The sequence below is a fragment of the Lepeophtheirus salmonis genome, chromosome 9, assembly GCF_016086655.4.
Source record: "Lepeophtheirus salmonis chromosome 9, UVic_Lsal_1.4, whole genome shotgun sequence".
NCBI lineage: Eukaryota > Metazoa > Arthropoda > Copepoda > Siphonostomatoida > Caligidae > Lepeophtheirus > Lepeophtheirus salmonis.
In genome coordinates, this window is record NC_052139.2 from 25,418,115 (window position 1) to 25,443,520 (window position 25,406).

At 35.0% G+C, this 25,406-nt stretch overlaps 7 protein-coding genes across 8 annotated transcripts; 3 read left to right on the forward strand and 4 right to left on the reverse strand.

The window, feature by feature from the left end:
* Nucleotides 1–517: 517 nt before the first annotated feature.
* Nucleotides 518–6,247, reverse strand: LOC139906410 (zinc finger MYM-type protein 1-like). 2 transcript variants are annotated; one of them, XM_071891196.1, is made up of 2 exons: nucleotides 969–6,247; nucleotides 518–912 (listed from the first exon to the last, which is right to left on the reverse strand). In XM_071891196.1, the coding sequence occupies exons 1-2, from the start codon at nucleotides 2,106–2,108 to the stop codon at nucleotides 586–588; spliced, it is 1,467 nt and encodes a 488-aa protein (XP_071747297.1). In that variant the 5' UTR covers nucleotides 2,109–6,247; the 3' UTR covers nucleotides 518–585. Both variants share the same exon structure in this region, with proteins under 2 accessions (XP_071747297.1, XP_071747298.1).
* A 1,023-nt stretch (nucleotides 6,248–7,270) lies between these two features.
* Nucleotides 7,271–10,011, forward strand: LOC121124495 (E3 ubiquitin-protein ligase KCMF1). Its single transcript, XM_040719655.2, has 2 exons — nucleotides 7,271–7,777; nucleotides 8,517–10,011. The coding sequence occupies exons 1-2, from the start codon at nucleotides 7,474–7,476 to the stop codon at nucleotides 9,365–9,367; spliced, it is 1,155 nt and encodes a 384-aa protein (XP_040575589.1). The 5' UTR covers nucleotides 7,271–7,473; the 3' UTR covers nucleotides 9,368–10,011.
* Nucleotides 10,012–10,353: 342 nt separating this feature from the next.
* On the reverse strand, nucleotides 10,354–11,704 carry LOC121124496 (pre-mRNA-splicing factor RBM22). Its single transcript, XM_040719657.2, has one exon. The coding sequence runs from the start codon at nucleotides 11,550–11,552 to the stop codon at nucleotides 10,464–10,466; it is 1,089 nt and encodes a 362-aa protein (XP_040575591.1). The 5' UTR covers nucleotides 11,553–11,704; the 3' UTR covers nucleotides 10,354–10,463.
* Nucleotides 11,705–12,075: 371 nt separating this feature from the next.
* Nucleotides 12,076–14,802, forward strand: LOC121124497 (NAD-dependent protein deacetylase sirtuin-2). Its single transcript, XM_040719658.2, has 3 exons — nucleotides 12,076–12,582; nucleotides 12,635–13,567; nucleotides 14,587–14,802. The coding sequence occupies exons 1-3, from the start codon at nucleotides 12,484–12,486 to the stop codon at nucleotides 14,614–14,616; spliced, it is 1,062 nt and encodes a 353-aa protein (XP_040575592.1). The 5' UTR covers nucleotides 12,076–12,483; the 3' UTR covers nucleotides 14,617–14,802.
* Naa40 (N-alpha-acetyltransferase 40) lies at nucleotides 14,737–15,781 on the reverse strand. Its single transcript, XM_040719659.2, has one exon. It carries the CDS (start codon nucleotides 15,638–15,640, stop codon nucleotides 15,026–15,028), a length of 615 nt encoding a protein of 204 aa, XP_040575593.1. The 5' UTR covers nucleotides 15,641–15,781; the 3' UTR covers nucleotides 14,737–15,025.
* Nucleotides 15,782–20,976: 5,195 nt separating this feature from the next.
* LOC121123931 (translation initiation factor eIF2 assembly protein) lies at nucleotides 20,977–22,243 on the forward strand. The gene has a single exon (XM_040718991.2). The coding sequence runs from the start codon at nucleotides 21,158–21,160 to the stop codon at nucleotides 22,145–22,147; it is 990 nt and encodes a 329-aa protein (XP_040574925.1). The 5' UTR covers nucleotides 20,977–21,157; the 3' UTR covers nucleotides 22,148–22,243.
* eIF3e (eukaryotic translation initiation factor 3 subunit e) lies at nucleotides 22,193–23,736 on the reverse strand. Its single transcript, XM_040718990.2, has one exon. It carries the CDS (start codon nucleotides 23,603–23,605, stop codon nucleotides 22,262–22,264), a length of 1,344 nt encoding a protein of 447 aa, XP_040574924.1. The 5' UTR covers nucleotides 23,606–23,736; the 3' UTR covers nucleotides 22,193–22,261.
* Between the last annotated feature and the right edge of the window lie 1,670 nt (nucleotides 23,737–25,406).

Consider the following 25,406-nt stretch of genomic DNA (forward strand, 5'->3'; position numbering starts at 1 on the left):
TATTTACCAATTCAACGTTATATGTTTCGGTCGATAATTTTTACGAAGCTACTGAAACAAATAGTTTCATATATTTTTTAGGTGACAACCAGTGCCGTATGTCAGGAAGATTTTTCGGTCCGCTTTACAAGGGTGAACGGTTGATTTTCAGTGGTGAACGTGGGATATTTAAACAGGGCAAATGCTACAGCATAGATTAAATCTTGCAAAAATATCGTCCAATGGACTGTCTGACCATTATTTTCTTCAGGCAAACATTGGGAAAAATAAAATGAAAAGGAAAAACTCTAGACAGAAAGTCAATGCCGACCTATTCATAAAGGAAGGAATATAATGGAGTATAAAATGCACGGTGCAAGAATGAGAGAAAATTTTTGAACTATACAATTAAGTCAATCAATTTAAAACCTCCTTAAATATTTTTAAAATAATAACGGATGAAGATAATGAACGAGATTATAATATACCATGAAACGGTTACATCGACTCAAAAATAAATTATGTTCACAAGTCTTAACTCGCATGTATACGTGGTGATGTGTTTGAAAAAAATGAAGAAAAAAATGCATGTGTTCTTTATCATGATTAGAAGAAGAAGTTTTTCCTCTCTTTCCTTGACGCAAAGGTGTCAATCAAACTCTCCATGTCTTCATGGAGCACCTTGTCCACCATCACCCTGTCCATGTTTAAGAGGGTGAGGGAGGAGAGCCTCTCCTGGTCCATGGTGGTCCTCATGTGGTTCTTGAGCCTTCTGAGACAGGAGAATGACCGCTCCGCCTCACAGCTGCTCATGGGCATTGAGGCAAGGATAACGATCACCTTGTATAGCTCCGGCATCAGGCGGAACACTCCCGAGCTTATTAACTCCGCAGCAATTTGTGACGAACCCATGTCTTCTGTGTCAATATCTGCCTAGAGAAACATAAATTTTAAACATATAATGCAAAATGAAACATTATAATATTAACCTTAAATTGCTGGAAGATTGCATGGTCTGACTGGAGCGGCTCGAGTTCAAGTCTGTAGTGCTTGGCGACACGCTCAATGACACAGGTCTCCACTTCACTGTCATTGACGATTGCAATGAGATCCATTGTGATGTTTGTATCGTCGGTGGCAAATCTGCTCTCAAGCTCTAATACAATCTTATTGATTGCAACATCGAAATGTGTTTCACGGAAGTAAGATTCAGTTGTTCCTTTCCCCTTTATTCTCCTTGGAATCTTCGCCTCCTTGAATTCCAAGTCAATTGAGTCCTCCTGGTCAAATACTGATTTCATCTCAGATGACTTCAACTCAGCAAGTTTCCAGATTGATTCAAAGATTTTCTCATTGTTAAGATCTTCAAGAGTCCTAATCACTAGGTTGACGTGTTTCCGGGCCTTTGTTAGGTCAACCTTTCTGCCTTGAAGTTCATCTGACAAGCTAAATGTGGGTCTGAGGAGTGTCTTCAACAGTTCAATGCCGAAAACAAATTCGTGACTAAAGATGCTGTTGAGCAGAGAAGTTGTTGTTGAACTCGACAATGTATCTTTATCTTTTCTCATTATTATGAGGGTCTTCATGATTCTGACCATCCCTAGAGATACAGCGTGTACAGAATCGTAGCGGAGACTCCAGCGGGTAGCAGACTGTTTCTTCAGGGTCATCACCTTGGCATGCTTCTCATCTTTACTTGTTATCTTCACCGATTTGTAGATTGCTGACCTCTTTGGCGACTGTTCAATGAAGTTGCATAAAATTTGTACTGTCCCCATTGTATTTCTCAACAGGGTTATATCTGAGAGAAGATCCTTGACTACAAGATTGAGGGCATGGGCGTAGCAGTGGAGGTAGACACACAGTGGGGCTGCTTCCTTCCACCTGGCGGCAAGACCCTTCTTGATGCCGGATATGTTGGAGGCACCGTCAGCAGCCAGGAAGACAGTGCGGCCGGGGTTAAGGCCGAGATCCTTGACAGCCTCGTGAAGCTTCTCAAACAAATATTTGCCGTCAGTCTGGGTAACTCTTACAAACTTGAGGAAGCTCTCTTTCTTGATACCTTCACTCGTCAGATATCCCCAGTGACAGACTGAACTGCTCCGTGTTTGACATATCTGATGTCTCATCAACAATCACAGAGAACCAGTAGTAATCATCGCCGGCACAAGTCTTGACATCTTCAATTATATTTTCCGTCACTTTGGATGCTATAATCTCTATCAGCTCATTTTGGATGTCAGGTGAAGTCCATTTGGCAAAACCTGCCCCAGCCGAACCAAATTTTTTGACTTCCGCCTCCAGTTTATCTTTGAGAATATGATTGTCGTGTGAACGGAGGGACAAAAGCTCCAAGAAGTTTCCTCGATTGTTTTCATTAGATTCTGTCAACTTTTCTCTTGTTTCGGAATCGCCCCTAAAAGCAAATCCTTGCTTTGCGAGGAACCCAACAGTTTGGAAAAGATACCTCAAATAAGCTCGCCACTTCATGCTTCCTCAGCATGTTTAGACTGAACATGGTCGAGAACCGAGGTATTCTTTCTCTTTGATGTGAGGAAATTGATCCACTTTTCCATCGACAGTTTGTGTTTTTTGTTGTTAGAAAGAACTTTCAACGAGGAACTGTTTTTCTATGGTTTGAACTCATATTTCCCAAGGTTGGAAATGGAAAATTTGGAACAGGCGAAACACTTGGCTGACTTTTCAACCTCGTCATATTCTAGCCACGGGAACTTACGGAACCAATCATATTGAAAGTCTCTGGAGTATTTGTCATCTATCTGAGGACTGTATGTTTGTAACTTGGGCTGTAGAGGATGATCTCTCTCGACTTTAGCCACAGTTTCCCGCTCAGTCTCCACTCTGGTTCTGGTCTGGATGTCCTTCCGCTTTGGCTCCCGCCCGGTAAGTTTCGGGTCACCCAGCTGGCTCGTGAAGACGACAGGGTACTCTGGGCCTCCGTCCACAAACTCCATCTCCTCATTCTTGCTCTTCTCACCTCCCTGGACATTGTCGCTAGTCTCAGAGTCCTCTGCAGAGGGAATATTGTTGTTGTTGACTACAGAGAGCTGCTCGGGAGAGAAGATTGGTCCGATATCGAGATTAGGAAGTCTTATTCCATGATAAATCCGTCCGCTGGGGTAATTTGATGAGTCACCATTATTTTCTGTGTCTGCAGTAACTTTCTCTTCAGCAGAAACGGACTTTTCAGATCTTGGTTCAGGCAGTAAGGCCTCAACTGGAGCAGGGTCATCGGGACAGGAGGAGGCAGTGACTGAGGATGAGGATGTAGCAGAGGAAGTTTTCTTAACAGCAAAGTTCAATGTTTTCTGCTTCTTATGATCAATTTTCACTTGATACTTGCAGCTGGGGTCATTCTTATGGAGTTTAACTTTGTGATCATTAAAGTTGTCCTTCTGTATTTCCTTCTGACAGATAGAACAAATCACCAACTCTCTGTTAAAATGCGTTTTCCGCTTCCTGTGATACATTTCTGATAATTAATAAATTACTGCAACAATCCACTCTAAAAAGTACATAACTATTATTTATGTCCCTTTTAAGCAGTAATAATTTAATTTATCTTGTATTCAATGAAACAAATTCTCACGCTCTTAAATATTTCAAGAGTACTCCATACGAAAAATGTTGTGTGCGTCTTTTTTTTTTTTTTTTTTGGCTGTAAAGTACTTCACATTTGCAACCAGTAACGTTAAACGTAATATCTAACTCAAATATCCACTCAATGTGAAGTACTTTAAATCCATACGAAAAATGTTGTGTGCGTCTTTGTTTTTTATTTTTGGCTGTAAAGTACTCTTGAAATAATTGCAGTAATTTCTTGATTATCAGAAATGTATCACGGGAAGCGGAAAACGCGTTTTATATCCAAAGGTTCAATCATTTATATTTATAAAATGACAGGCAATATTTGAAAGAGATATTACGGTAAATTACAGGATTTGAATTCAAATTTCTGCGATGAATTGAGATACCCGGGAATGTTAACTGTAGTTTAAAACCTCCGTTTTATCTATCGGACTTAATTTGGCCCCAATATTGTCTGAGAGATATAATTTATTAATTTACTAATTCTATAAATGTGCCGGTGAATTTTTAAGTACAATTTGTGCTGCCTCCAAAGGATTAATCTGAATCATTTTTTCATTTAAATGAACTATAATTTGTTGGAAAATGTATTCCACAATTTTGAGAAAAATTATCTAGCTTCCTTTTGGGTGGACGTGCTACAAATATGTAATTTTATTATAATGACTCAGTACTATTATGAGTTGGTCATAAGTTACATATATATAATAGATTTTAATAATTAATTATGACTTAATTCATCTATATTTACATACCTATATGATTGGTGGACGGTTGAGTATGGTTGTTGTTTTTTTTTGGTCCGCTGAAGCGGACAAAGTGCAATACTGACGTACGGCCCTGGTGACAACTTAAGACAAATTGTAGCATCTATTAAAATGACTTAATTTTGCAAGCCACTTCTGTTGTGCATGCCTCACTCTCCTCCAGCTTAGCACTGATATTATGCACAATCCTTGGTTTCAAGGTCAATTTCAATAAGAATTCTTTGATTCCAAGGACGCTACTTATTCATCTAGGGCTGTTATCGACTTATGTATCCATGACTCTTACCCCTCCTGATGAGAAAGCACAAAAAAAAAATCAAAGATATTTCCTCTAAATTCCGCCATGAGAAGGTTGTCTGTCTGAGACCTTCAACAAATAATTGCGCAAAAGATCCAAGATCTTGTTGCTTAATTCCTCCTAAGGCGATGGTTGTCGGTTCGATACCTTCAACAAGTAACTCCGCAAAAAATCGGAGATCTTATTGCGTAATTTCGCTGAAGGCGAGGGTTGTTGGTCCGAGACCTTCAAAAAAATTACTACGCAAAAGATCCAAGATCTTGCCACTAAATTCCGCCATGAGAAGGTTGTCTGTCAGAGACTGTCAACAAATAATTAGGCAAAAGATCCAAGATCTTGTTGCTTAATATCTCTTATGACGATGGTTGTCGGTCCGAGACCTTCAACTACGCAAAAGATCCGAGAAATTTCGACCAAAGGCGATGGTTGTCGGTCCGGGACCTTCAACAAACAACTAGGTAAATACTTTGAATACACATGGATTGCGGATTGCCAAGCCACTTTTAACCAATGCTCCTGGAATCAATACGATGCCTGTCATGCTGGAATCCAATATGAAATGTTCAAACTGATTTGAAGCATTGAAAAATATATCTAATTCACCAAAACTTATAAGACAAGAAATCATCAACACGGTTGCGGTTTGTCACTGGTAATAGAAGCCACATTGTAGCAGATGTAGAATGCTGAATAAATTAAGCTTTTAATTATGTAGAAACAATCTTCTTAGGGTCCAACGAATTTACAGAGCTTACTAGAGGCATGAAGGACTTCTGTTTCACAACATGGGAAAGTTTTTGGCTGTATAATCTCGTTCATTAGGTCGGACTCCTCTGCTAGCTGATCTCTCGACTTCACGGAATTGGTTGAAGTCCTTGGGCATGACATCTTCGAAAATATAAGTTGCATGGTATGGCTTCAGGTAAAAAACGCTTCCTTATTCGATAAATCTCATATTTGATGTTATTTTTGCTGAGGTGCTCTAAACATAGCAAATAGGAATATTTTCTTTCTTCTCAAGACACGTATCTAAGTCTTCCTTTCATTAGACTTAATTGGAAAACGAAAAACGATACGTCAGGGCATGGAAACTGTCAAGTGATTCAAGTGATTTTGCAACCGAACAAAGAGCAAGCAGGCTATAGTGGAAGCTACAAAGGTTCTTCTTTCCTTCCTTCTCCCCCTCCTCTTTTTTTTATTATTATTTAATATGTGTATATGTAAAGTACTGTTTTAGCTTCTATCTTAATAGTATAAATAGTTGTAACTCTCATGTATTTATCAGAGTAATGTCAAGTAACAATGATGTCTATAATATACTTGTTTATATATAACTCATTTTAGTCTCATTCCTCTACGCGTTCTTCTTGTTTCTCTAGGTCGTCCTGAATTCCCCCTGGTATTGAGTAGTTTCTGTCTTTCAACCTCGTCAAGACACAACGCAGGCATTCTTACAAAATAATGAGTGACCAACTCAGCAGAATAATTCTTATTAACTATTGACTCCTCCATAAGCTTCCGTTATTATTGTAACCTGTTTCAGTGTCCAGACTCTCCTACTCGTGGGCACTGGGACCAATAAAAATTAAAAGGGGCTAAAGGATTCTTAGATTAGACGGATTAAATGTAATACGTATACTTAATCAGTGAAACTCCATCAAACCAATTAAAAGAACATATATATATAATTATATTTAGGTATACCACACTTTGTGAAAATTGTATTCCAATTATTATTTAACAAGTCCTTATTATCCAAAAACTCTTCGTATATGACAATGACGTATTAAGAAGAGAAAAAATATTAAATGCTCAAAAACCTTTTTATAACCATTTATAAGTAAGTAGGGTGGACCAAAGTAGGTTGTCACACATTAGTGTCTTTAATTTTAATTATTGAAGGAAAATCAAAAATTACATGGAACCTGCACTGTCTTAGATCTCCAGTAGAGCCTAAGCCTAGAAAACAATATCCATCTAGCACAGACATATTTAGTCAAGAGTTACTTTGATGTCAATCCCGTTCAAATCATTTTGACAGGCAATTTAGTTGCACTCGCTCATTTGAAGAAATTGGCTTGGATACAAATTGTGTAATAGTCAATAGTGTACATATAACATTGTGCATCAAATCTGTGTTTCATTATGCAAATTCGGTTAAATCAAAAATATGTAATTCATATTCTATGTCATTGAAATGATACTTTACGTTAAATGTAGGATCCTTAATCATGTCTTAACATACCAATTCAAATTCTATTTTGTGAATGAAGAAATCCTTGATTATTAATCATTTTTTCAGCAAACCGGTCGTGAGAAGAGCTCAAAGTTCTTACGAGTTTTCTTTATTATACACTTGAAGCTGAAAAATGAAAATATTTTATTCTCCGCCTATATTTCATTCAATAGTAAGAGCTAAAAAGTGAATACGTGACAGCTCGAGTCCTCAACCTTGCTCGGTCTTCCCTAAGAAGCAGTATGAATGATTATGAACTTATACGTACGTATTGTGAAAAGTAACATGGCGGCGGCTGAGGAGAGGGGAGAAAATACGATGAAGCACAGCTAAGAGTGATTGAAGAAACTGAGCTGAGAAGAAAAAGATAAAAGCAGCAGCAGAGGGACATACAGCTAGCTAGCTAAAAAGAGAAAGAAGAAGAAAAGAAGTAGCTAAGCTAAGAGGAGGAGGAGGAGGACGGACGGGACGGAGGGGGAGCTAGAAGAGAAACGAAACGACTTGGTCTTTTTTTTTTTGGTGGAGACTTTGGGGATTTAAATCCTGGGTCATTATTACTCATACCTTGTTTGAATACTTAAAAAATGTCACGTCATGATGGGGTCAGCTGTGATTCGTGTTTAAAAGGCAATTTTCGTGGGCGCCGTTACAAATGCTTGATCTGCTATGACTACGATCTCTGTGCTTCCTGTCACGAGTCTGGAGTCTTCAACGGACGACATGCCCCCAACCACGCCATGCAATGCATACTCACTAGAGCGGATAGAGATCTCTATTACGGTGGGGAACCGCCAGGCTCTGGAGGAGGATCCTCCATGATGATGGACAATTACTCATATACGTGTCCTGTCTGCGCTGCTCTCGGTTTTACTGAAGCCACACTATTAGGTCTTTCATACTTATTCTATTCATTCTATCTCTATCTTTCCTATTTAGTCCACATCCCAAGACCAATCTTATATCCATGGCCGGGGAAAATATCCCTCAATATTTCTCCAAGAAAACTTTTATTCCCTATTCTGCAGCAGAACATTTGCTCTAAAATTCAAATTGATTATTTAATCAAGTTTGAGTTGATTATACTCATCCATCACCTCCATAAAAATAATTTCACAAAGTTAATAACAATTTCGTAATGGATAGCAATAATACTGTATAGCTTGGCTACTCAACTGACGATCCAAATCTGTTCCTTTGGTCTGTTAGAGTTTGACTCTATACCTACTAAAGGCAAAATATGTTTTTTGGAATATATAAATGGAACTGTCTTGCTATATAGTATTTGAATCATTAGTTCATTAAATAATATTGAAATTATTAAACAGTATGTAACGAGGATTTAGATGATTACATCTTGATGGTTTGAGATTTAATGTAAATTTATGTTTTCTAAATGAGACAAATTAGCAATATCTAAACAAATTAAATTAGCTTTAAACAAGTTACATCAGGTGAATATGGATAATAATAAAATTTCTAATCGAATTTGATTTAAAATAAAATAATTCACATTTACTCGTAGTAACTTAATTCTCAAAAGTCAGTTTCCTTTATATGTAGTGAATGAAAAGTACTTCTATCTTAATTATAAATTGTTGGAAATAATTTTTATTTAATTTCTAAACAGATCATATGGCGTCAGCACATTCAAATGAATCGAGTTCTCAGAACGCGGATGTGGTATGTCCAATATGCGCTTCTCTCCCTGGTGGAGATCCGAATCTAATGACAGATGATTTTTCATCTCATCTATCTTCGGAACATCGTTCATCTTCCAACAATAACCCAGCGTCATCTTCAAGTAGGGATTTAATTTCCTTTTTGGATGAGCCCGCTTCGAATAATCCAGCTTCATCGTCTGCTAATGTATCTTCTTCAAGTGGTTCTTCACGAATGAGAAGGCTACAACAGTCTCGTGGAGGAGCATCAGGAGGTAGAGGAAGTGTTCGTACTCGCAGAATAGCAAATTTTCATTCATCTTTGAGCTCTCCCGCAAGGGAGGCAGACCCTATAACCGATCTGTTGACGCAGTTGGGTGGGATACGAAGATTGTCTTCATCAAACAACAATAGTAATGGATCCTCTGCATCTCAACTGCAGCAAATACGCATGCAGTTGCAATTGGAGAGAGATCAATTCTTACAGCATAGAAATACCTTGGGTTCTTCAAGGATGAGAACAAGTGGTGGTGAGACGACAGTCTCATCCAACGGCTCACAAGGACAAGCCGTTCCACCACTTTCTTCTTCATCTATTTCAACTGTGCCTGTTTCTAGTTCTAATCGGGATAATCAATATTTACTTTGTTCTAGCTCGGAAGAAGAGTTAGATAGTCAGGGTGCCAATTCAAGAGTGAAAAAGTCACTTTTTGTTCGAGATCTAATGGTATCAACACTCATGATGAAGAATTTGGATGTGGATAGTAGTAGCAGTGGGAGTAGCAGTGATGGTGGTGATTCAAGCAGCGAAGACTATTGATGATGATGATACAATTTACTTATTAAAATTTATATAAAGCTGTGATGATTGGATGATATTACTGAATGATGAGCTCCAAATATTGCAACAGACATTTATTTTTATTCATTTTTATATGTGAATAAAAACATATTGTATTCTTTTTCTCTTACAGTTTTTGTTACATTTTCCCTCCTGGTTTTGGAAGCACTATTTTTCTTTTATTCACTTAATTTATTGATCCAATTCTTTGATACAGTCAGTGTTAAGTCCTTAAAATGCGTCATTTTAAGCCCACCCATACCATTGAGTATTGGTACATGTAAATAAATGAATTATTATTATGATATACTTCTTCTTTTTTTTTTTTTTTTTTTTTGAGAAAAAAACCAATATATTAATTATTATTTTATCTAAAATATTCTGATCAGAGGGAGTGAACTGTCTGTATCCCCCTTTTATATATATATAAAAGTCACGAATGTTTGCTTTTTGATATTATTCAGGCTTTTTAAATTTGGTTATTTTACATTCTTAACTAATTAATTAATAACCAATCCCCTGGCTTGAAATTTCCTGGGACATAACAACTTCATTTTATAAGAAATAAATTTGAGAAAAGTTATATTGGATAAAATATATATACAAAATGAGAAGGGACAAAACTAACTATTTCATTCCTAATTCTATTCTTCATAAATTGGTATAATCCTCAAATCTTTTTCCCGCCTTCATTTTAAATAAGTCATGATGATGATAACAAAATGGATACGACCAAATTATTACTTTATTATCTGATATGTTCTGGACTTGTAGATTTCTATTGACATGTTTTAACTTTAAAAAACAAGACGAATCAAGTTATTACACTACTTGATGAATCGGATTACTCTGATATAGTAGTTTGTTACTTAATATTTTTTAGCTTTTGCGCCCAGCTCGAAAGGAACTGACTAATGAATTCATATAATTATCTTCTCTAACGCGCATATTGACGACACAGTTAATTTTTGGAAGAATGCGTATATTTTTTTTAATTTTTCGAAACAAATTACAATTGGTAATACTATACAAATATATGTAAAAATAAAAGGAAAGGAGACGCTTCAGAAATTAATTAATTCATTTGAATGGAGCCCAATCGAGATGGATCTTGCGAGGGATAGTGTATGAGAAGAGTTCCAGGATATCCAACAGTTGTGCTTGAAGTACTTGGAATATTGAAAAAGTTATTTTGCAACTCTTCGGGTGGTGGAGGTAGGGGCCCAGGTAATCCAGGAACTTGGGGTGCTGCATTAACAACAGCAGGTGTAAGCTGTCTACCCTGCGACTTCCCCCAACGTACTATTATTTTTCTTCCATGTATTACAAGGTTATTGAAGGTCTTTTCAGCTGCAAGTTCGGCAGAGGACCGCTTACTGAATTGAACAAAAGCACACCCCTGTTTGGGAACTAATGTAATATTTCGTATTTCACCATATTGATAGAAATGACTACTAATGTCTTTTTCATCCAGTACATCATCTAGTCCCCCGACATAGAGAGTAGTAATTAAGGGATCCTCTGGCGTCTCCAGCTTAGGTAGTGCTTCAGCACGTTTGAGAAGTTTATCAGCAACTGGATCATTGACACCGTAGTAACGATCCCGAATATTTTGATCATTGAGTGGATCATCTGGATCATTAGGTCTTTCGTGGCGATAGGGGCATTCTTCTCCCCGCTTGCACTCTCCTTTGACCCAAAAAGAGCAGATGTGAGGCCGATTTCTCTTGTAATACGGAGCAGTGCGAGCGAGCTTGGAAAGAACTTCATTCTTTTGGGAGGGCATTTTACTATTGGAATCCACGTTTTGGAGGTAATATTCTCGATTCACATCACTTTGCGGCAAATCTGTTTTGAGCTTCAACATTTGATCTCGAACTTGAATAGGGAGGCCGTACTCCAGGTCCAGAAGACAGGTCTGACACACATTCTTCAGCTTGGCACACGTTTGACAAATCTCAGTCTTCTTGAATCGCATTTTCGCTCCAGGGCACCAACGAAATGTGGCAAAGGGACGGGAACAAATCTTGCATTCCTTCCCGTAGCGCTCCTTCATCATGCGCAAGTAAGGATTGTCTCCAAGGCAGGTTTGGCAAAGGATGGGAAAGTCGGAGTCCTCCCAATTTTGACGATTATAAGTATTCGTCCCCTTACTCGAAGCCATCACACCTAATAGCCTATCAAGTAATGTAGCCAATGATCAACCAAAGTCTTTATAATTAATAGTTATATTCCTTTCCTCTCCGTTTTCACCTCAGTTCAGTTTATCTACTATTCTAATGTATTAAACAAATCAATTGTAGTCTAGGACCAAGTACCAACAGCTGAACCTGCTCATCAAAAGCGAATAACCAATAGAATTAGCCAAAACTATCAAAACAAGTGATCACGTGACCCATTTTCGACCTTTTTCTTAGTGTCTACGAGAATACTTTTTTTCTCACTAAGAGAGTCTGAGGGTATTACTACACTTAGACATATTAAACATTAAAGAAATATTACGTGAAAAATTGGATACGATGATACTAATATACATATATACAAGGGGAAATAATAAGTCATGTTTTATATAAATTTATATTAGCTAGAAATATGTAGGTTAATACACCTAATTTAATAACGTACTCAATACATAAAAAATGAATATATCTATTCTCCAAAAGTGACATCTCGCGGGGGAAAAAGGATTTCTCGTTGTCATGGAAATAACCGCAAGCGTGTTTGTCATTTTGTTTTGTGGCTTTCGGATTGGCTAGGAGTCGGTGGTAGGGTGAGAACGTCATCTGTGTGGCTTTCAGCAAGGCATCATTATATGATTGAGGATTGAATAGTAAAAAAGTAGTTAGAATGACGTCATGTGTTACTAAAAACCTTAGAAGCGTTTTTTATTAGTTATTTAAAGTTATTGCTTTAGCGCAGCTCTCGCCTCTGGATCCTCCGCCCATTTAGTGATAATAATTAATACGTACAGTTTTTATTTACGGCCATCTAGATTGTCATTTGCGTACAAATATAGCTAAGACCAACTTGACTAAAATTGACTTGCCTTGGGAGTTGGTTATAATAATTGGTTGAGAAGATTGGTATAGTGAAAAATGAGTGGGGGTGATGGAGCGCTACTGGACAAGTTAGATGATCCCGAATACTGCAGCGGATCCTCCTCCGAGGATGAGCGAAATAATATTGATTTGTTCGTAAGAGTACTCTCCATGTCTTGAGATTGATGATTGAGATATTTCTTTCTAGGGGAACAACGATGAAATTGATGGATACCTCGCCAATCGATTTCTGGACCTGGGTGTGAACCATTATTATCCCGAACAAATCCTGGACGAGGTCTCCTTCTCCGGAATAGTTCGATTTATTGCGTCGGGAAAAGCTCGTCGCATTATTACGATGGTGGGTGCAGGAATATCCACGTCTGCTGGGATTCCTGACTTTAGGACGCCGGACTCTGGACTCTACTCTCGCATTGCACAGGAGTACCCTGATGTGGAAGACCCTACTGATTTATTTAGCATGGGTTATTTCAGAACTAATCCAAAGCCTTTTTTTCAGCTGGCTAAAGATCTTTTAAAATCTCAAAACTACTCTCCCACGCCCTGTCACTATTTTATTAAACTTTTAGAGTCCAAAGGACTCCTTTTACGACACTATACACAAAATATTGACTGTCTTGAACGAAAGGCTGGTGTGAGTCAGGACCTACTAGTTGAGGCACATGGCTCATTTGCCAGCTCTACTTGTCAATTATGTGGGTCCCGTTATGACCAAGCTTGGATGGAGAAGAAGTTAACAGAAGTGGATGTTGTGTGCTGTAGTCGAGAGGGATGTGGAGGTGTTGTCAAGCCTGATATAGTATTCTTTGGAGAGTCTTTACCTGGAAGGTTTTCCAATCTGGTTTTTCAAGATTTTCCTTACTGTGATCTACTCATTATAATGGGAACATCCCTCCAAGTTCAACCTTTTGCTAGTCTTGTCAATCAAGTACAAGACACAACTCCACGACTATTGATAAACATGCAGGTTGTTGGTGATGAGGGTGCTAATGACTTTGTTATGAGGTTGATGGGACGAGGGGGTATGGACTTTACTTCTGATAGAAGGTATAGGGATGTTGCTGAAATTGGAACGTGTGATGATGGATGTAAGAAGTTGGCTGAGGCATTGGGTTGGAAGGTATTCGGTTATATGTTTATATATTGAGTACAAGTTGCATTAGCAGATTTGAACGTTTTATCTGATTACAACATCGGCCGTTACAAACTATTAATTGATGCTGCTGTCATTCAATTTTCATTAGTCTGTGGACCTTTGAACTATCTATGTGCCACAGAATGTTTTTTATCAATTAGTAAAGTCTAAGGGATATTCAATTATCCTCATATTAAGTAGTAGGGGAGTCTGGGAACGATTGTAACAGATCTTTTCCCTCGAACATCAAAAAGCTAAGACGATAAGATATACGTCACAATTGTGTAAAATAATGCAGATTGTTATGGGTACATTTTTTTAAAGATAAACACTGATTTTGAAGGGTTATTATATGATCTTAAATATTGATTATTTTGATATAATTTAAGGAAAATTTCTAAGTCACTCAGTTAGGGGAAATTTGAGATAATATAAATCTCCCTACAAAGGGGGTCAGTTTTAACAAGTGCTGCAATTTTGATCTTTTTGTTATTTTATATAATTATACTGCACATTAAGCATATTTATTAGGCAGGCCAGGAAAAGGTTTCTGAGAGTGAATTTCTCATATCTATAATATAAATCTTAATCTTTTATAATACACTGAAATGTAATAATATTCGACATAATGAAAATTCAAGTTATTTATAACATATTATTTAGTGTTTTACTCAAAATTCTTTAAACTATAGGACCCGCCTTTGGCTGCGGAGACAGTTGTAGCAGCATTTGAGTTGTTGAATTTAATTGCAATTTGCGAGACTCATATCATCAGTAAATATATTCAAACAATTGAAGACATGTAGGAATGTGTTGTTAAATTTTGGTGCATTTAAGTCAAAACAACTGAGCAATTTACCTAAACATTAAGTGTTGCATCTGTCCCCAGGCTTCGTCGTATGTAAAATTGTCCTTTTAAAATATTTATGGTTCTCCTTTTTTTGTTGCAACTTGTACGATTTGCTTATAATTGTAATATTAAAACAATGCCTATTTACTTACAGGAGGAGCTTGAGAGTCTTATGAATAAATAAGAATATTTTGAAAAAGTGCTATGTCTATGTGTATAAATTATATTATCCTCCATGGTTTTTTTTTTTTTTTTAATATAAGTGGTTTTTCATTGTTATGAAGTATATTTTCATTCAGATTACTTACTTTATGGATCAATTTTTATTATATTAGGATTTTTTATACATGAAATATAATTTAACAAATTATTATATTTGATTTATTTCATTAATAGTTCAAAAAGGTGATGATCGGCCATTGAGAGTTGCAAGAGGATTAATAGCTTAATTATGAATATAGAGTGGAGTTGGATTTATTTAAATACTGAATGCGGAATTAAAATTAAAATATGTTATTGTTGAAGACTATAATTTGATAGGCGTGTTTTTTTTAGGGAAGGGTAATTAATGCGTACGGCCTTCATATTTAACCCTAATTAAAGTTATTTTTTGTTCTATCCGTATTTTTTGAAAGAATCTCATAATCAAAATGTTCCTCAGAGGTATCAGCAGGGGAACTTTCATCCAGTTTGAATTCCATTACTTCTCTGAAGAACATTCTTGCCCCTTGGTTCTGTTTGAAAACTGTAAGTATGATTTTTTCCATTTTGCTCTGGATGCAAAGACGTTCAAGAGTCTCCATAATGAATTTTCCTATGCTCTTCCCTCTATAATCCTCTTCCACTTGTATCTCGTACACATACAGCACTTCATAATCGAAATCAATATCAAATCGAAAGTGACTAAATGCCACCGGCAAATTGCTAACAGATTCACGAACAATTAGATACCAGGCGGATTGCTCGAACATTTCCTTTTCTTTACTTTTCGTATTCCATCCCCAACTAGTACTTTCATACTGTGATTTCATGTTACGCTTCATCAAATCCATTAGCCAATTTTTTGTTTCATTATCTAGTTGTGCAACTCGCTCGGTTGTTATGATCAAATTCAAACCCTTCTTTTTGAAATTTTGACAATCTGGTAGATTTGATAAGGGATTGGCTTGTTTATTGGCGGCCCTCAAATTTGTAGATGAATATTCCATTGTCAATTACCTTTGAAGCTAATTGTTGATCTTAGACTTGAGACATGTGATAAATGTTTCGCTCTAGTAAGGTGGCAACTGGTAAGCGAGGGAGAATTATTGAATAATAATATTAATTGTAAATTGTTAACGTAGAGATCCATAAAATTGTAAGGAAAACGGGGATGTTGATTCTATTAATTATTTGAGCAATCAATTATTACTTATGTATATTAAAATATTTACCTCGCCATAATATTAGTCTGTAAATAAAACCATTCAACACTTTCGGGAACTTATGACGTCATATTTCCCTTGTGATGTAATGTTGGTATTTATTAACTAACTTTAGAACTACTAGAGAAAAAGACCGACAGGAAACTTTATTTTTTTAGGGGGGGAAAAATGGAAAAATGAAATCATGTGGTGATTAAAGTATATATGATACGAAATAGTACATAGATATATGGTTTGTTTTAGGGGCAATTGTAACTTGAGAAGAAGACCACCGTTCTCTTGCAATTTCAGATTGCTCCAACTGTACTAAGGTTTAATGTTTTCCTCACACTCTCTAACGGGTTGACCTTACACTACTTCCCGAATCCTCTCAGTGGTTTGGTGCGCCACAGCCAACTGTGTCTTCTTCTGATACATCCTGGATCATAACGAAGTGGAAATCACTGCTCTTGCCTAGTATTATGCTAATGCTTGTCCGTCCATCCAATGTTGAATATGAACAATCCATCATATCTTAATGATACTATAATTGATAAAGGGGAATTGAGTGATTAGCACGTCTTCCATTCGAATCCCTTTATGGGTTTCTTTATTTTTAATTTATCTTAATATGTATTATATTGGTGATAGTTATTAATATAATAGTTTAAAAGAATCTTGTCATTTTTTCCTTAACATTTTTTCCGTAGCAATTTTTTCCTGTCACTAATCTAAATAGTCTCATCATCGCAACTCCCCCACCCTCAATCGAAATTTGCGAACTTTTTTACACTAATTTTGCAAAAAAATAGTTAATAGCATTTACTGGAATTGTAAAAGAAACACAAACCTACAAATATTTTTCTTACTTGCAAAAAAAAAAAAAAGTTATCAAGAATTATGTTGTCAACAAAATAACACTAGATAACTAGTTGATTTTTGTAAATATTGCAAAAAATATGTAATGAAATGTTCCGGAAATTCAAGATACTGTCATGTTGATGTTGCGTTGCCATTTTTTTTTTTTTTTTTGTCTTCTTGCATCGTCTTGAAGCATTTTTTTTTTTAAACTGAAAAATTTTATTTGATTTTAAAGGGGGAAAAAAGAGAAAAAATGAAAAAAAATTGAAAAGATATTAAGAAAATGACGGATATTTCATTAAAGCATCAATTTTTATCTGGCAAATTTATATACAAACGAATCTTCAGACAAATTTCAATGAACTTTATTCAATTTACTAATTCCATATTCTATTGGAAGTTCTTTTTTTTAAAGCTGAAATAAATGAAATTGCAATTTCTACCGATTTCTTTTTTGATTTTGAATAAATTTAGAAACCGTAATTATTCGTATAGTCGTTTTTTGAAACGCCAATCACTTATTCATAAATAACTAAAACCTCTATCTAGTCTCCTCGAGCTTGCAAAAAATGGGTTTTGTGTATAGCATAAGCCCCCCTTATATGACGTAAAATCGACACCCCCGTCTTAGCCTGTCAAACCTCAAAAGAGGGACCCATCCAAAATTTTGGCCTCCTAGGTTTAATGGTGTGGGAACGTATAAAGCACATCTAAACACAAACACGCAATCTCTCTTTTATATATATACTGCTATAAGATAGACCTTTTTCACGTGACGTCACAATTTTGATGCGTCCATTTTGAGAGGCGAAACAACCCACTTTTATAACAGTGAAACTACTTTTTCACTAATTTTAAGGAAAATAGTGGAATATTGTATGACAAAATGCTACCAACAAATCAAAGGACTTAAACTTTACTGCCAATCATAAATCTATCCCTCCAATAGGTATTATTATTTTACTTATGACCCTAAAATGTATAAAAAATATGTTATTACATCATTATGCAATCTTATGTCCGTGTTTTAGAATCAAATTAACTATTAGAATGGAAAGAATCAGATATTTTGATTTAATTCAAATATCAGTATTTATCATTAGTATCAAGTAAAATACAATGCAAGTATTAACTCTTTTTTACTATTTAAAAAGATTAATTAGAAATTTGCCACGTTTATGTTGTAAAAATATAAACTTTGAGCCCTTTAAGATGACCTCTCCATCAATGATTATACAATATATGACTTCAATGAAATTGTTCGATTATAGCATCTAATAATATTGCAAAATATGACAATATCAAATCAGATGAGACGAAATAAAAGGAGATGAGACGAAATGGTTTAACACTAAAAGTAACAAAACAAGACGAATGGAAAATTTGATGAGAAAAATAACACTGATTTCCTTAAAAGACAACATGTGATTCGATCAGTCACAGTTTAGGGATTTAGAGGCGTTTATAAAATTTAAGGATACCTAAAATCTTAATAACTTTTGATTTTGGTTAATTTTGAATCTTACTTTTATTAGTAAGAATTTGATTTTCCTCTTTGCTTTTTATTAATTTAACTTTTATCTTAAATCGAATGAAAATCAACATAACCCACAAAACCGAGCAAATCATTAATTTATAGAAGAAACTCTTCGAACACTTCGGTCAGGATATAAAAAAGAGTATAATGTACACGTACTTAAAATACTATCAATCGGTATGTTTAAAAAAATAAGCTTAAAATTAACGTTGCCATGCACAATGACAATTTGAAGAGTGTTTTGGAAGGGATCAGCATAGCTCTCATTATGTTTGATTAAGTTAGCTGTGATCAGGTATGAGATAAAGGAAATAAATAGCACCCCCACTACGTATCTAGCAATTATATACGCAAGAATTACTGTATTTTACTTACGGCGGCGTTACTCTCTATCATTCAAGAGCAAACACATTCGTGGTTACACTTTATAGTTTATAAAATATAAATATTATTATGTATGTGCTCTCCTCAAGAATAAAAGAATAATAAGAACAGCTTTAGAAAATCTAAAAAAACAACAACATATATTTAGGTAGCATCTACAAAAAGCCAGGCTAATATTAGTCTAGTATTCAGGGTCGTTTTTTCTCCTACTTTCGCTTAATTTGTTTTCATCCTGACTAAGAAATTTTATAATAAAAAGCAAAAATTCCTGTATCTTTTTTTTTTTTTTTTTTGGGGGGCTACAGCTGTTCCCCTTGTGGACACCCCTGAGTATTAGAATTCATTGGCCAGACACTTTTCCATTATAGTATTATTTTCATATATTATAATGTACATTTCCGAGGATGGCAATATTACCATCTTGTTTTCCCAGAATTATAATTAATCATACAATGATTCATAGTATTTTTATTTTTACAGAGTATATGTAAAAATATATTATTTCAAAGCTACAAAGTATAGTGTATAGTAATACTATTATTATTGTAATAAATTAATACTTTATTACTTAAGGTTATACAATAACGCTTTTCCGACGATGTGTGACTTCCATCACGTTTTTTATAGTTATGCCAATGAGGAAATATACTGTTACTGTTAATCAATTAATTTCAAAAGCAATGAGAATTTCCTTGGAAGTTCTGAGTGTAAGTCCTAGTTAGATTCAAAGTAGAATTAAGGAGTGGGATTTGTGTTTATTTCTTTCCTAACATATACTTACATAAAAAAAAAAAAATTATTATAATTGTAAGTCCTTGTTGGACTCAGAGTAGAATTAAGGATCTACATTTGAGTGATACTTATCAATTTCTTTATTTATCTCATTCTACTCCCTTGTCACAGCTGATTGTAACTGATCTAATGAAACACCATGACAGCGAACGTGCTCTCCTCCAAATTATTCTTCAAATTGTCAAGGTTACCAAGTTAATTTTTGGTATATTTTTTTTAACAAACCAAAATACACATGATTTTCATAACTGGTCGATCCTCTGGTTTCTATCCTCCAAAACCATAACATAAAAGGGAACTGATTAAAAAAAATACACTTCAATCAATAGTCTTGCTCCTGCCCTCTTCTCGCGCTGACCCATTAGTAAAAGAATCGACTTTTTTCTTTCAAAAATGCCACTAAAAAGTGCTTCAGCTTAAAAATATAAAAAAACCCGTAATTTTTTTAGGTTTGGAAGTGGAATCTCGAAGATTAATAGTAAAGTAATGCAAAATAGAGACTAGTAGTTATGAATACTTATTTTGTATTAAATTTAAAACTTGATAACGTTTCATTGGACTACATTTAATTAGTTTCTGTCTTTTCTATAGATTAATTTTGAATTACATGATACATTTGAGTTTTGACAAACAAAGTTTAGGTCTCCTTGTAGTAACGGATATATAACACCAAAAAGATTGCCAGAATATTGTTTGTTCTGGCAAAAAATATATTTTCTCTACTTTTAACGTCTCTAATTGATCTAAAACATAATTAATACAACAAATCTACTTATTTTATATGGATTTTTACTACTTAAATATTTTTATTTACTTCAAAAATCATTTTTTTCTTTAGCATCAAATCATTATATATTTTATTTAAGTGTTACGTCTACATTCAATTTAAAAGTTATTTGATGATGTTGCGTCGATTTTTTATTTATATTTGTTCATTTTATGTAATTGAAATATCATTTATGAGCCTCCAAGATAGTGTCCCCTTCAATTATGATGCAATTTGTTATGTCAGTAATATGATTTTAGGAAAAAATGTCAATGAAAATAAAAGGAAAAGTGACAAGGTGGAGAAAATGGCAAGATTCTTTTAAACTGATACAATACCTATCACCAATATTAATAATATACTATACTAAGATAAAAGAAACATACACAACAGCGATTCAAATGCAATAACCAGTAAGTGTTGCTCACTTAATTCTCTGTTATCAATTATAATAATTAATATCATAAAACATGATGGATTATTGATATTGAACAAGACTCATGGATTGACGAATAAGTACTAGCATAACAACATATTGAGAAATATAAAGCACCTGAAAATTTTTGAGGGTCTGAAACCTTCCCATAGAGTTGTCTCTAACCATACTTACCACAATTAACCAAATTAGATACCTACATGAGTGTCGAATAATTTTTTTTTAGCCGTTTCTGTCGTCATTAAATATGTATATCTATTAACCTTGAAATACGACAAATATTAATTAAATGTACGAAGTTCATATATGAGCTTACAAAGTGGAATGTATCATCAAAAAAGGAGGTTTTTTCAGGACAGTAGGTTGCGTGATTGGAGCTTGAGCTTCTCCAAATAGTATGAGACCTCATTGAGTCTATTTAATGTGCTTGACTCATTTATTGTTGATTGTAAACTACCGAATTTAATGTATTATTAATTAAATTATTATTACATGATGAACAAAATCAATAGTTAAATACAAGCTACAGTCAATATCAGTCTCAGAATGCAGATCCCGGAAGTGCAACAATGTGATATATCGTCATGGTTGAAAGATTACTCTCATCTCACATTCCCCACAAACCTCATTCCCATCCCTTGTGAAGTTATCACCTATCTCAATACGGATTCCACTCTCATTTTACCCCTGGAATGCGATGCAGATGGGTACTTTGATAACCACAGACATTACTCCGACTCAGAAGATAATACTAGTGACTTTGGTGAAGAGCTGGATGAGAATGATCAAGAAGAAAAGAGTCGACCCTCCTTTCCGGAATTTAGTGACTCCATCAAGAGTCTTCTTTCTGAGAAGGGAAGTGTATTTTGCAAGTTGAATTGGAGCAGTCCAAAAGATGCCATTTGGATCTCCCACTCTCTAAAGTGCTCTACTCTAACTGACATTTTCCTTCTGCTCAAAAGCTCTATGTTTGTTAATCATGATATTACTTCACCTTTCAAAGACTGTGAAGCTACTTCTGAGGAAGTGAATGAGGCCATGTCTGAAATACAATACAATTTGGCTCTAAGAGAATGGAGATCCATCAATCCAGGTCATGAGTTCAGGTGTTTTGTGAAGAATGGATCCCTCAAAGCTATTTCTCAGCGGGACTTTACGTCCTTCTATGATTATATCATCAAGGAGGAATCCTTCATAAAAGAGGACTTGACACGATTCCATAAAAATAATCTATCCAATTTTCCCCTCAACGATTTTGTTTTTGATGTAGTCCGCTCATCTAAAGGCAAGATAACTCTGGTGGATTTTAATCCCTCTGGAATAACTACAGACGCTCTTCTTTTCGAATGGTCTGAACTTCAAGAGATAGAAGAGATGGAGTTTCGTTTCATTTCTGAAGAGAAAGGGATTCGTTCAGACACATTGAGGCAATATTCGCTTCCAACAGACGTTGTGGATATTGCTAATGGTACAGACCACGATAAACTCTTAAGCTTTTTAGAATTACAAGCAGAGATGCAAAAAAAGAATACTTGATCTAATAATACATTAATACAAAATAAATAAATACGCGCTTCTATCTCTGTTTCTGATCATATATTATAATGAATAAATTGACAATGTATAAATATATATTCAGAAAATAGCTTATTAGAATGCATCGCCGGTCCAACTGGGTTGATCATGAACGATCTTCTTTTTTTCTAAGTTAACTTGCAGAGTAAGGGTTCGAAGGCTAAGCACCTTCGTTTTATCAATCAATTGTTGATAAGGAGAAACAGTTTGCTTCCCCATGACCACATGTCCCATTTGTGAATCAATCTTGGCATCGAGTTTAGCGTTGCGGATTAAATTGACGATCCATCTCTCTGCATCCTCAGGCTTCATGTTCAACTTCTCTGCAAGCATGTCGATAGTGATACATTGATGAATACGACAAAAGGTCTCAAAAATCATGAGCCTTGAGTTCTCAATGAATTCATCCAAGCAGGAGACTAAAAAGAAATCGTTTACAAGAACCTTTTCGCATTCCCTCAGCTTTTGCTGAGCCCCATCAAAATCAAAGTTGACATATAGATCCTCAATGAAAGAGGTGATGGGATCTCGATAGGCATAGGACTCTTCTTGAATTACTTTGACGAGATCCTTCATAATGCTACGTCGAGAACTTTTGTTCACGATAACAGCAGTTGAAAGATAGCGTAGGATCCAGGGACAAGTGGTTTGAATGGCATTGAGATATTGCTTTTGATAAAGAAACAAGTCAATGACTGCATCAGTGCCCTCAGCTTTGTTGAAGAAGACAAAGAGGGACCAGTGAATGAGCCAGGTTCGTTGTTGAAGAGTTTGTAGGGAAGAACCGAAAGTTGCTTCATCAATAAAGGCCTGGAGTCTCTTCAAGTCAGTCAGGGCCTTTTCCCATTTTTGCATTAGGATTTCCGATGCTAACTTACCCCAAAGGGCATTCAAGTAGTTTTTGTCATTAGGAGAGGAGAGAACTCTGTAGAAATAGAGAGTATCTGCTGCACCACTGTAGTTACCACAATCATATTCGTATTTACCAAGAGTGTACAAAGTCTCTCTCATCTTCTCCACATCAATTGATGCTTTCTTCAAATGAGAGTCAACCACTGATTTGGAGTCTCGCGCCTCCTCGATTTCTAAAACAATCTTAGAATCATTAAAGAGACATAAGACGGGCTGAGAATCTTCGTGGAGTCCCTTGAGCATAGTCACAACTTCACTTCTTTTATCCTTGAGGGAAGCTGGAAGGGGTTTGTCAGGGTACAAACTCTCGTGTACCTCCATAGCAAAATCCACCATGTTGGTGTCGCTCAGAAGATCCAATTTGCATCGAAGAAGATCCGTTTCAATATATATATTCTTAAATGACAGAAATTCCAAAAGTGGAAACACAAGGTGCCGGTCCAAATAGGGTGTCATACAATTAGTAAGATCCCATTCTACCACGGATTTGTTGCCTTCGTACTTCATCACGGAGATTTTCCGGGATTTGTGTCAATTTTAAATGAGAGTAATGAAACTGCCCTTTCCGGAGAAGGGTAGAGAGTGAGAGAAAGGGAGAGAGAGAAAGAATCTTTACAATGAGTTGTAATATCCGGAGGAGCACAAGCTCAAATCACGCAACCTCTGGTGCGGAACAACATCATTTTTCATGATAAACTTCACATGGTGAACTCATATCAACTTAATACAATGATAATGCTATAATATTTGTCGTAATTATAATTATACCTCGACATCACGTGGAAACTTAATCAACTCTTCCATTTTCGGAGAATATTTGCTATCCCAAAAATTTGTTTTTGTGCAAAAAATGATAGCTTGACTGAATGTATACAATTCAAAATCAAATGTGTTTAGAAAATTAATTATTTAAACTGATGAATTGGTCCTTAAAAAATATAGTACCCACTTCAGTTTGTGTTCGTACAAGATTAATATTTATTAAGTTGTCATTCAAATAATTAATTAATTGGCAAATGTTATTCTTCGATTACTCTTTGGACACTAATGTGATTAGGTAATTCATAAATTTGATAGAGTTGAGTGTATCTCCACAAGTAGTTAAATTGATTTGAAGTCTCATAATGTAAATGGTTGGATTCAGAACCAACATTACAAAATATTATTCCAAACCATAAATCAAGAATAATTTATTCGTAGATGTATGTAGTTTTAATGTTTATGTTGATCTATTATTTTAGAGACGTAGAATATGAATTTAATTTCTAGAGTCTATTCGAACCGTTCTTGAGGTTAGATTTAGAATATTTATAGATCCTGTCTCCAATTCTGCAGCTATTTTAAAATTTGCACTACAAATCAAAGATTGAATATTGATTGTGTTCCAAACCGAGACCGTGAGTAAGTACATAGGACTCTGCTGAGTCCTGGTTCACTTATCAGGCATAATTATTACTTCATGGGAATTAGATATACCTAGTTACTAAAAATCACATTACTTTGATTCTTTTAAGTTCATGAATGGGGACAAAGAATATTGATACAACCTTACTTATGCGTCCAATTGGTTCTATTTAGTACTAAATATAAAAATCTTGTTCATCTCAATGAATAAATTATATTATTAATGGGGAGATATTTCATATTATTTCAATTAAATATACTAAATAATAATCTTACACAAACCCGATCCGAAGTTGACAATTTATTTTTGAAGGGCAAATTTATAAGTTTAAATGATTCGTTCAATAATTTTTTAAAAGTTTACTTTAGAAAACTTTTATGGTAACTTTGATTTTCAGTAGTACTAGTATACCTTAATTCAATTCATCGTTTTTTTCTCAAGAACTATTTACGACTATACAAATTACGACAAATATTATATTGTTATAATTATATAAAGTTCATATGAGTTCACCAACTCGAATTTATTATCAAAAATGAAGTTTTTCAACACAACAGGTTGCGTAATTTGAGCTTGTGCTCGTCCCGACAGTATCAGAACTCATTCAGGATTGCCAAATGAAAAAAATGTCCACAATTACTGTGGATAAGTTGGTCATACAAATTAATATTGGATATGCTTTACAATTTTTTTCCTACGTCATATTATTTTATTTTTTTATTACGAAATTGGAGATTGCGTCAAATATTGAATATGGAAAAATGAAATTCAACTATCGCAACCTTTTAATAGTTAATTATGTGGCGCTAACATAATAATATTATTATTATAGTAGGAGGAAAGGAATTTCAACTCTTTAAATTTATTCAGACAATTTGGAGGTTTTTAAAATGGATGGAAGGT

Excerpts from the sequence above, each read along its gene's own strand:
- LOC139906410 (XM_071891196.1), bottom strand. The coding sequence starts at position 2,108 with ATGAGACATCAGATATGTCAAACACGGAGCAGTTCAGTCTGTCACTGG. Across the intron at positions 913-968 it reads CAATCTTCCAGCAATTTAAG|GCAGATATTGACACAGAAGA; the intron begins GTTAATATTATA and ends ATGTTTCTCTAG.
- LOC121124495 (XM_040719655.2), top strand. The coding sequence starts at position 7,474 with ATGTCACGTCATGATGGGGTCAGCTGTGATTCGTGTTTAAAAGGCAAT. Across the intron at positions 7,778-8,516 it reads TACTGAAGCCACACTATTAG|ATCATATGGCGTCAGCACAT; the intron begins GTCTTTCATACT and ends ATTTCTAAACAG.
- LOC121124496 (XM_040719657.2), bottom strand. The coding sequence starts at position 11,552 with ATGGCTTCGAGTAAGGGGACGAATACTTATAATCGTCAAAATTGGGAG.
- LOC121124497 (XM_040719658.2), top strand. The coding sequence starts at position 12,484 with ATGAGTGGGGGTGATGGAGCGCTACTGGACAAGTTAGATGATCCCGAA. Across the intron at positions 12,583-12,634 it reads GAAATAATATTGATTTGTTC|GGGAACAACGATGAAATTGA; the intron begins GTAAGAGTACTC and ends ATTTCTTTCTAG. Across the intron at positions 13,568-14,586 it reads CTGAGGCATTGGGTTGGAAG|GAGGAGCTTGAGAGTCTTAT; the intron begins GTATTCGGTTAT and ends ATTTACTTACAG.
- Naa40 (XM_040719659.2), bottom strand. The coding sequence starts at position 15,640 with ATGGAATATTCATCTACAAATTTGAGGGCCGCCAATAAACAAGCCAAT.
- LOC121123931 (XM_040718991.2), top strand. The coding sequence starts at position 21,158 with ATGCAGATCCCGGAAGTGCAACAATGTGATATATCGTCATGGTTGAAA.
- eIF3e (XM_040718990.2), bottom strand. The coding sequence starts at position 23,605 with ATGAAGTACGAAGGCAACAAATCCGTGGTAGAATGGGATCTTACTAAT.